The sequence below is a fragment of the Acinonyx jubatus genome, chromosome B1, assembly GCF_027475565.1.
Source record: "Acinonyx jubatus isolate Ajub_Pintada_27869175 chromosome B1, VMU_Ajub_asm_v1.0, whole genome shotgun sequence".
Classification (NCBI taxonomy): Eukaryota; Metazoa; Chordata; class Mammalia; order Carnivora; family Felidae; genus Acinonyx; species Acinonyx jubatus.
The window spans coordinates 54784093-54796102 of record NC_069382.1 but is presented as its reverse complement, the minus strand read 5'-3'; the positions used below and the strand labels follow the sequence as shown (position 1 = coordinate 54796102).

The following is a 12010-nucleotide window of genomic DNA, read 5'->3' as shown; positions in this document are numbered from 1 at the left end:
CATTTTGTTTTCTCCTGCCAGGGAAAGGTGAGCATGGGAAACCTTACCCCCTCACTGAAGAGGACCATGATGACTCAGCTTACAGGGAAAATGGTTTCAATATTTTTGTCAGCAACAATATTGCTCTAGAGCGGTCCCTGCCAGATATTCGCCATGCTAAGTGAGTATCAGCAAGCCTCCCATGCAGACTAGTTTTCGTCTGTTTGTCTGTTTTTTTTAAAACTATGTTTAATGTGTATCACAGTGAAATATGTAACTAAAAATTTTGCCATAATTTAAAAAAAGTTTATATTTCATAATCTTAAATCTGTTCTGTTTAAATTGGAGTAATTTTTAAAATTAGAGAAGAATAAGTACCCGCTTTCTAAAACTTAATTCACATTTTTATCGTTGCCTGTATCATCTCCATTTAAAGTAAAATATTTTAAGATAATACCTATATTTTTACTTTTGATCATGTAGATTATAAAGCAAACATCTTTTTCTGGTGATGAGCATTGTCAGAACTGTCTACATATACATGACTTCATTTTCACACCAACCATATTCACTGATTTTGTTATTGTATCTTCCATAAAGAATGCCTACAATGAATGCATCCATAATCCAAAGATAATGGTTGGTTCTTCAACCATGGATGCTTGTTGTTTGTCAGTTAACAGTGAGTTCAGTTTTTGCCGGTTCTTAGCTAAATATTATAAGGCAAAAGGAAGTAAGAATGATATTATATATAGTTACCTGAAATCCCACCCCATCTACTCTTAACATTGCTCACTGTTCTTTTTTCTAGTCTGTTATGATTTTCTTGTTAGCATATACATTGCCAAAAGTATGCCAAAAAATATACAATGTGATGGGAATTTCAAGTTTGTAGAATTGCCATACATATTTGATGAATCTATCTAACTATACTAATATGCTTACCCTTCCTTCACCCCAGTCTCCCTGTGGAAACACTAATGTGACATAAAGAAAAGCAGAGAAAATAAAATAAGGGCAACTAATGAAAACAGGGGTAGGAATCTAAATCAAATCAATATTGTATAATAAAACTCTTAATTTTGTGTGAAAACAATTAACCCTTTAGAAAAAACTTGGTAAATTATGGTTTGGGGATCATTTTTTAGTGCCATATTGTGTCTTTATAAATTTATTTTAAAATATAAAAGAATTACTGGTTTCCTTCTCAGGTTTTATGTGAATTTGCATTTCCCAGTATAGTTAAGCAGAGGATTAATGTGAAGAACAAATCAATTTTTTCCTAAACTGAATGCTTTATATATTGGTCTAGGCCTTCTAGCTAGCCAAATTATTCCCAGGTTACCTGAAATTATCTACAGTAATTCCCACTGACCGAGAACATTTCTAGTTATGAGAAATTTTAATACCTAATTGCACACCATCAAAGATGCATTAAATTGCATTGTTGGCATAATAAATGTGCTCAGAGAATAATTTCCATCCACCTCCTCCCCCACCCCCACATTTCCAATCTTTTAATGTGTATTCAAGTGGAAAGAATTGCAGATGGAAACAGTGCAGAAAATCACTGAAGTCAAAAGAAGGCTGATATTCCCATTCTTCTCAGAGAGTGTATTTTTAGCATAACTACCACCTTTTGAGAAAAGATATTCTTAGGCAATAATGGAAAATGGAAAGAAAAATATTTTTAAATTTTCATTAGACATACTGAGTTTACAGTATCAGAGGGCATTATTCTCAATGTTAGGGAAGATAAATGTGGCTGAAATATGGCCTATGACTATATTATTAGTTATTTCCTGAGACTGGTTATCTAATAGGACAGTCACCTAGTAAAATGATACCAACAAAGAAAACGAACAAACAAACACCTTATGGGAGGATTGGAGATGGATGACAGCAAAGGATTAAGTGCAGGACATCAAGAATGAGAGTTTACCTTGGGTAGTCCAGTATCTGACTCAGCAATGCAAGAAGGGAGATTTATTGCTGCCTCATTTTGTCAAGATCCTAACTCTAGGAAATCAAGTGCCTACGACAAAAACTCTTACCGGGATCCCTATGTTTTTGTTTTTGTTTTGTTTTTTTTTTTAACCTCATCTGTGCTTCTCAAAATGCAGGCACAGATAACCACAAAACAACACAGCTCTATGTAAGTGGTTCTTGAAATTATGAAAGCACATTGACACATATTGCATTCGGTATTGTCAATTTAACTGGACTGCAGGTAATTGACCACAGCTTGTTTATATTGGCAATATCTGCACCAGAGAATGCAAAATTTGCATGACTTCCATAATTAAAGATAACAGTTCTAAGAAACTTTGCATCTGCAGTCAGCCAATTCAAATTACAGGCTCAAAGCGCCAGAAGAGAAGAATTTATTTTTCTTTGCTCTGGGATTTTGTAGTGGAAAGTATCAGGGAATTCTATCTTACAATTCTGCTTAACTTTTTCTTTATTCCAAAATACAGAATTGTAGCTCTTAACCCACTGTTCTACACTATAGATCACTCTCTCTATATATGAAAGTACTCTCTCTATTCATTCTCTTTTTACATTTAATAAAAAAATCATGGTTCTAGGTGTTTGACATGCTTAGTATACATTCTGGTTTGCTGTGAAGAATTTTCAGAATATGAGTTATTTCAGAAATCCCAATCCAGAACACATACTTCTTTTATATGTCCTGCTCCTTTCTTGTCCACTAGCATAAAAATGAAATGCTTTCTTTTGGCTTTATTATTTCACTAAGTCAGTAATAGATTTTCATTAAGTGGGAGCCATGGGTACAGGAAAGTCAATTGGCCTGTGTCCAATAATTTAATGATTCTTACCTATATCCTAATAATAAATTCTAAGGTTCTCATTTATATTTTTGAATTTCTTATATTTTTCCAAAATTTTTTAGCATCTCCCTATCTTGTAAATTACATATTTTTTGTTTTGTTTTGTTTTGTTTTACTATCTATGCTTTAGTGTTGTCAAATTTTTCAATTTTCTCCTCTTCATACTCATAGCCCTACACTTCTGGTTGACTTTTGTATTTTTTAAAGACCTATTTATGCATTTTAAACATTCACTCCCTTCTTCAATTACTACCTAATTATGTCTATATTCATAGTACCAAGGCTCAACCCGAGATCTGTTGTTAAAACATCATCTTTATATTTTACTTAATGCAATGCTGATTAGAATTTTGCTATGAGAGTTTCTGCATGACAAATGTCCAGTCAGTGGATATCTTGCTAGTCTGGCTTCATTTTTCTACAGTTCAATTACCCCTCACTTGTATATCAATTGTGCATTTTCTTTATCTTCTGTCACTCCTTTGGGATGCCACATCTTTGTATGCTGTAGAACATTTAATTTGACTTCCAGTTCAAGGTGGGAAATATGAAGCATATATTCAGAATATAAAATACATATGAAATAAGGAAGTAGAAAATCGTAGAAGGATAGATGGCTTGCATGGAAAAGAAACTGATAAACTTATGCATGGATGTATTGTTAGCAAGACAAGATTGAAGAATATTTGAGCTAGTATTACTCCCTAGACGTGAATCAATTTATAAGTAGTTACCGCAAGCACTCCCCAAAATGTCATATAATTAATGTGTGCAAGATGAACTTATATCTATAAAGAGAAGAAATGCATGAGATTAGGATGCATAAGAATCAGAGTTGAGGTAGGCTTTGCAGAGAATTCAGGTAAAGGCATCATGACATGAGGTTCATTTTTCGCTGTTAGAAAAGGATACATGTTTATACAGATACATATTAATGTACAAACACTTTAATTAAGATGCATTTCTAAGGTGGCTGAGTAGCTGGGATATTTTTGTACTGAGAAAGTTCTCTGAATTGTGGCTTTTCCTTTTCATTTCACTTTTCCTTTATATTTCACTTATATTCCCAAGATAGCTTCATGACTTTGACAATAAATAAGATATTTAATGTTGAGAGAAAATTCTGTAATATCTCAACTCTTGGGAAAATGTAGAGGAATTTTTATAATCTCTTGATTATATGAGTGCTGTTCATAGTGTTGCGATTATATCACAACCCTGTTCCCTGTATAATTTCAGAACCAAGTGAGAAATTGCCCCAGAAATGGCTTGGAATAAAAATATTACCTTTATTATTGATAAGATTCTATCGGTGGACATGGTTTAGAAGTGGGCTAAATGTGATTCCTAATAGCAAACTCCAGAATGAGATGCACTCAGGTTTCAAGTTAAAGACATTGCTGAACACACAATATCACAGTTGTCTAACTTAAGGCATGCAGGGCAGAGTCTGACCTCTGCAGGCAAGCAAATTCCAAAGCAGAAAAATGAAGGAGGGGCTGACCCAAGCAAGATAAGCTCACTAACTCAAATTCATCAATTGTATGTCTTCCCTTCTCCTGGAAAGAATGTAGGAGAAGATAGAGGCGAAGAGTATTAATCTAATGACTGTCCTATGGGAACATCTAAGGAAAAGGAAGGATTCTCCTCCCTAGATGAATAGTGCATAATACCTACTTTGTATATGATGAGAAAATGCAATTTCTCACCATAACAAAATTTGAGTAGATTTTTTTTTCAGTGCCTTATAGTCTAAGCACTTCTGGAAATTATGTTGAATAATAATTCTTAAAAAGTTTACCTCTATGAGTTACACTGTGGTACTGAACAAGTCAACTTGCCATTTTGAATTTCTACTTACCTACTTTACCAAGTGGGGATGTGGGGATGCTAACTTTCTTCATGTATCTCGCCATGCATCAGGATTAGTAAAATTGAGAACAAGTTTACCAGATCAACTGCAGCATAATATGTTATTTCTTTTCTTTCTGATGACAATCCTTCTGCTTTCCTTCCTTCTTTCCTAGTTATATCATGAAGATAAAAATATATGGAGATCAAGTGAACTATAATTCTAAAATTTAAATTTTAAAAACAAATTTTGTGAGTCACTTCTGAGTGTGAGGAAAAATAATTGTACAAGTGTAATTTTTTAAACCATGACTTAGTGAAAATGCTTAGAATATTTTAGTTTTATATGAACTACAAAAGTGTTATTTAACTGTTTTGGCTCTTGTCCATTGAATGCTAGAACTCATTCACAGAAATGTTTGAGTTTAATCATCCAAAAATGTTCAAGGACAAATTTTTTTATTTCTCAATTTCAAAAGTTACATAAAAATTTGGGAGACACTGGCATTCTTTCATGGTTTTATTATGACTTGTGAAGTTGATGAAGCATCTTCTTTCAACAAATTTACAAGTGAATTCTGAAACAAATTAAAATAAAATGACTATTCATCCACTCTAATCAGGTTTGAATACTTCCACAGAGGGAGATGGGAAATATCATTTGAATCAAATGTGCTTCCAGCCAAAGATATGTCTAAATATGACTGAAAAAAGGAAAAAAGCTAGGTAAATCACAAGCTGCAAATTGGGGGAGGAATGATCAGGAACAACAGATAGGAAATAATCTTTCACAACTGTTATTCAAATGAGTATCTTTCAATATTTTTTGTGAGCTAGTTTATAAAAACTAGTATAGACTTTAGTTCGTTTGTATGTTTCTAGGGATCATTTTTTTTAAATCCATGATAAATAAAATAAAAAACACAAAAATTTACACACACATCTCATTTATTAACTAAAGACTGAAAGATATGGAAGAGTTCTTATCACTATAGCTAAAAGGTATGTCCCATTGTAATGAAAATTCTCCTGGGATAGAGAACAGTTCAAAAGCTGTCAGACATTTAGCCTTTGGAGTAAATGATCAGCTAAAGCAGATTCTTTGAAAAGTGGATTGAGGGTGAGCACAAGGGCACTGGGGTCTAAAGGACTGGTAATGTGAAAGTTGTACACATGCAAAATAGAAGGAAAAAGCCCAAAAAACAAAATAACCTTCTAAAAATAAACTTACAGCTGCTTTATAATCAGTTGTAGTGAATTTCAAAGGATATTATTTGTAACCTAATAACATGGTAGGGATCAAATACATAAAACTGAAATCATAAGTCTGAAAAACACAATCACAACTTTAATTCTTTAAAGAGAAGAAAATGGACATTTGGTAGAGTGATGTATATTATTCTGTAAGATTAATCCAGCAATAGGAATTCTAAACTTGCTCCTTCTTTTTTTACTCCCTCCCACAGAAGTTTATTGAAATGAGGGGTGATGATTAATATTTTAGCTTATTTATTAAAAATAAATGGGAACTATTATTTTTATTAAAAATAATGAGAAAATCTGGCATTTTAAAAAGCTAACATTTTTGTTGGTGAAAGACTGGATGCATTTCCCCCTAAGGATGCCTACTTTCACCAGTTCCATTCAACATCCTACTGTGGATTCTAGCCCAGGCAATTAGGCAAGAAAAATAAATATAAGACATCTAAATTAGAAAGAAAAGATTCATATGGTCTCTATTGGTATATGACATAATCTTCTATATGGAAAATTCTGAGGAATCCACTAAAAAAAACTTATTAGGGGGCGCGTGGGTGGCTCAGTCGGTTGGGCAGCCGACTTCGGCTCAGGTCATGATCTCGCGGCCCATGAGTTCGAGCCCCGCGTCGGGCTCTGTGCTGACAGCTCAGAGCCTGGAGCCTGTTTCAGATTCTGTGTCTCCTTCTCTCTGGCCCTCCCCCGTTCATGCTCTGTCTCTCTCTGTCTCAAAAATAAATAAACGTTAAAAAAAATTAAAAAAACTTATTAGAACTAATAATCAAGGTCAGCAAGGCGACAGGGTATGAGAGCAGTATATGGAAATCACTTTATTTTATACACTTCCAGTGAATAGCCTGAAAATGAAATTAAGAAAAAAAATCCATTCACCCTTAAAATGAAGAAAAGACTTAGGAATAAATTGAACAAAAATGTCATCAAACTTATACTTTGAAAACTACAAAACATAGTTGAAAGAAATCCCGGAAATGGAAAAGCATCTCATGTTTGTGGATCAGATTTAACATTGTAAAGATGTCAAAACACTCCATGATGATTTATGGATTCAAAAAAATCCCTGTCAGGATCCCAGCTGACTTCCTTGCAGAAATGGCAGGTTGGTTCTAAAATTCAAATTTCAAGGGACCCAAAATAGCCAAAACAATCCTGAAGAATAGCAACCAAATAAGATGATATGTACTTCTTGATTTCAAACTTATAACGCAGCAGTAATCAAGCTAGTGTGGTACTGGTATATGGATAGATATTTGGATCAATAGAATATAATTGAGAGTCCAGAAACAATTCTATGCATCCATGATTAAGTGATTTTTTGACAAGGGTGCAAAAACTAGTAAATGTGGAAAAAATAGTTTTTTTCAAATGATTGGTACTGACCTAGGTAACCACATGCAAAAGAATGATGATGTTAGACCCTTACCTCAGACAACATAAAAATCAGCACAAAATGTATCCAAGACCTCAGTGTAAGTGGTAAAAGAAGAAAAGGTGGAAATAAATCTTCATAACTTTTTATTTGACATAGTATTCTTAGATATAATACCAAAGTATTAGCAACACAAGAAAAAATAGATAAATTTGGCTTCATCAAAATGAAAAACTCTTATGTCTCAAAGTATGCTATCAGAAAGGCAAAATGAAACCCACAGAATAAAATATTTGCAAATCATATATTTGCTACAGGACTTGTATCTAAAATACATAAAGAGTTCTTATATTTCAATAATAAAAAGGTGAATAACCCAGTTAAAATATGGGCAAATGATCTGAATATTCCAAATAAGGTAAACAAATGGCCATATCCATGAAAGGATGCCCAACATCATTAGTCATTAGAAACAAAACATCAAAACCAAAATGAGATAGTACTTCACATCCAGTATGATGACTAGAGCCAAAAGTTCAGATGATAAATGTTGGCAAGGATGTAGAGAAATTGGAAACCTCATACATTGCATACATTGCATACATCCATACATTGGTGGGAATGCAAAATGATGTCAATGGTTTGGAAAATAGTTGGAAAGCAACTCCAACTATTTCCAAATGGAAAGCAGTTCCTCAAACAACTAAGTTACCATAATTACCATTATTACCATGGTAATTACAGAATTACCATATGACCTAGCAATTCTATGTCTAGGTATACACCCAATAGAAATGAAAACCACAAAAATTACACATGAATTTATAGCAGCATTATTCATGATAGCTGAAAGATGGGAAAACCCAAATGTCCACTGATAGATGAATGTATAAACAAAATGTAGTGTATCCATACACTGAGAGATTATTCAGGAATACAATAATGACAAATACTACATCTTGGATTAACTTTGAAGACATTGTGCTAAATGAAAACCAGACCCCAAATTCCACATAATATATGATTCTCTTCATGTGAATGTCTAGAATAAGGAAATCTATAGAAACAAAAAGTAGGCAATGGTTACTTAAGGAATGTGAGGGGATAAGGGGAAGGGCATGAGGGTATGAGATTTCTTTTTGAATTGATAAATATATTCTTATTTTTAAATTTTAAAAATTTATCTCTTTAAAATTTTAAATTTTAAAAATATATCTCTCTCAGTTTTCTCCAAGTCAAATAACTTTATTTTGCTTCTTTATTATTACCAAATCAAGTGATTATTTCCTCTAATAGACCTTATCATCTGAGTCAATGTAATAAGTACTCATCTCTACAGTTTTGTAACTGGTACATGGTGATAAGTGCCTATTATTTAGAAGTGTTCAGTATTTTCTACAGAAGTGGAGAATTTAGCTCTTAATTTTTATATTTTATTATCCTGGCTAAAATTTAATCATATATGATAAAAAGCATTGGTACGTCCCCATCGGTAAGATGACTTCTTAACCTATTTTTCCTCCAGCTGTCAGCCTGAATGTCTATCCTAGATATTAACTTCCTCAACTCCCTTTCAACTCTTCAGAAGTCCTAATTTGACTCAAGACACTACTGTGCCATCATTCTTTTTTCTTGCCAAAGTCACGAATGATTTCCATGTTGCCAAAATCCAGTATATTTAAAAGTCTCGTCAAACTTTGCAGCGACACTAGACTTTGTCCCTTCTCTCATTTTTAAGCACTCTTGTCTCTGTTTCAAGGAAACACTTGCTTTTTATCCCCAGGTCTTTCCAGTCTCATTCACAAACAGTTTGTCTTTATCTGATGGCTATATATATATTAAAATTCACTGATGCTCAGCACTGGCCTCCAGTTTCCTCATTTTATTTATTCTCTACTTACTGATCTCATCTACCAAGGCCTATTAATTCTGTATCCAAAATGTAGAGCTAAAGGGCCTCAAATGCATGCATTCTCCTTAATCTCAACTGTATCCACTATCATTTCTCTTTTTTTATTAAAAAAATTTTTTTAATGTTTATTTTTTTTGAGAGAGAGAGAGAGAGTGCAAGTGGGGGAGAGGCAGAGAGAAAGGGAGACACAGAATCCAAAGCGGGCTCCAGGTACTGAGCTGTCAGCACAGAGCCCCATGCAGGGCTTGAACTCATGGACAGAGAGATCATGACTTGAGCTGAAGTCAGATGCCTAACGACTGAGCCACCCAGGTACCCCCCACTGTCATTTCTTAATTGGAATCCTAGAATGACCTCATAATTGGACCTCACACATTCCCTCTCGCTCTTGCACAATGCATTCAGCAGAGTGAGCAACAGTGAGCTTTCAGAATTAAGGAGGATCATTACATCCCCCCTATCTAAAATACCTAAAAGAGGGCGCCTGGGTGGCTCAGTCGGAAAAGCGGCTGACTTCAGCTCAGGTCATATTCTCATGGTTCCTGGCGGAGCCCCTCCTGCGGCTCTGTGCTGACAACTCAGAGCCTGGAGCCTGCTTCAGATTCTGTGTCTCCCTCTCTCTCTGGCTCTCCCCCCCGCTCACACTCTGTCTCACTCTCTCTCTCTCAAAAATAAACAAACATTAAAAAAATTAAAAAAAAATAATAAAATACCTAAAAGACTCCTTGTCGCACTGAAAATAATAGCTGAAAAAACGCCAACACCGACCTCCATATTCTGATCCGTGCCTATCTCTGGCCTCCTCTTTTTTTTGCTCTCCCCTCTGTCTTCACTAGGTTTCTGCCACAATGCCACGATATACATGTAGCTGCGTGAGCACAAAATATTATTTTGTTCTTCAGTACAGGCATAAATGTCACATTACATTAAAGTGTGAATCATATGACCATATAAAATACTAATTTACAAAATAGTTCCCATGTAAGAGGTAAGACCAAATATATACAAGCATACATGCATGCATTGTGATTATCTCCCACCCTCACTAAAAAACACACTTACATATACTTGGCATTCCAAACTAATTTTTCAGTCCTGTCAAAGGCAAAATAAATTGCCAGTTATCACTGCTTTATCAAAACCGACTGACATGGCAAGATTAGAACAGAAAAACAGTGTGACTGAAAGCAGCCATTGAAAATTGAATATGCTGACATTAAAACAATTACCATGTAAATTGGTGCCTGGAAATGACTTATATAGATATGCTCTATAGTATGCTTGTCACTAGCCAGATGCCAAGTTGACATTTTATTCTGCTGCTACTGAGAATGGGGCTGAGAGAACTTTAGCTGAACCAACATGCTTTTATAAGAAATCACACGATGAAAGTTAAAACAATAAAAAGAAATGTCCCCCCTTCTGAAATATGAGTGGTTCCCTTGAGAAGTTTAAAAAAAAATATGTGGTTGACTAAGTATAACATACTTAGCTATTCTGCTCATCTTATTTAGGAATCTTTTTAAAACAAACTTCAGGGAATTAAGCTACCTGAACTGTCATCTCTCAATAAAAGCCATTTTATATGGCTTTTGATAGACTGAGGCAATAAATTACTTAGTCACTTATTAAGGTTCTCACCATGGTGCACTTATAAATGTATCATAACACGGTAAAAATGTACTTTTATTCCAAATGTACATTACAAAACGTACTTTTTTTTTCTGTAATAATGAAGTCAAACAAATTGTAGTATTTTGAATTGGTTTCCCTCCCGCATACATTGTGATGACAGGGACTGATCCTAATGAAATTGACTGGACCTGAATTGGCACGGTCTTTCTTCATCACCATTTCAAAGAATTATCATGATTATTAAAGAATGGCACAAAATTATGGAGAATGTGGCCCCTTAAGGAAGCTCAAAATATGACTGCTTATTGTAGTCATTACTCTGTAATGACATTTTAACATATTTAGCATTAAATGAAAAATATTTCAAGTTTCCTATGTTTCACATGGGGTGTATATATTCTCATGTTAATCTGAAATACATTAATGTAATTAAAGATTCTTTAAAAGCATACAACCACTTCATTCTTCAGGTTATTTCATCAGCAAATGTGTGGTAATACTGTTGCAGATGCTAATATTACTTGAACAAACCTCTCAACAAATATTAAGAGTGTATGGGGTTAAGTCATATAAAAGCAAGATTTTTTTTCCACTTTTTTGGTATTACTCTAAATGGAGAAAGACATAAATTCACCTACTTTGAGGCCTCTCAACATGGTAATTTTAAACACTAAGCTGAATTTTACTTTTTGAGAGTGTCTTTAAATAAATGTATGTATTGGAGATTTTAACAGTTCTCTCTCAGTAATTAAAGACAACCAAAAATTTAATTGGGATATAGGAGATTTAAATAAAATTATCAATAAATTGGCTTAATTTGTGTTTATTTACCTTTATTGAACACTATATTCAATAATTACATAATAAAATTTTTTCAGTTGCATATGGAATATTTACCCAATGGACCATATGTTAGTACATAAACAAACGCTCAATAAATTTCAATAGATTAAATTAACACTATGTTCTGTGACCAAACCTGAATTAAATTAGAAATCAACAAAAATAATATATGCAGAAAAGATGCAAATATTTAAAATTAAATAACACTTTTATGAAAAATTCACAGGTCAAATATTAAACTAGAAAAATTAAAAAATATTTTAAATGGAATGATAATGAAAATATATACCAAAA

General features: G+C 33.6%; 1 protein-coding gene across 4 annotated transcripts in view; it reads left to right on the top strand.

Moving 5' to 3' along the window:
* GALNTL6 (polypeptide N-acetylgalactosaminyltransferase like 6) overlaps nt 1–12010 on the top strand; it is a 1179553-nt gene that overhangs the window by 501887 nt on the left and 665656 nt on the right. For all 4 annotated transcript variants that reach the window (XM_027068962.2, XM_053216708.1, XM_053216709.1 and 1 more), the window contains one exon: nt 22–160. In XM_027068962.2, coding sequence (XP_026924763.1) covers nt 22–160 — 139 coding nt within the window. The remainder of the gene's footprint in view (nt 1–21; nt 161–12010) is intronic.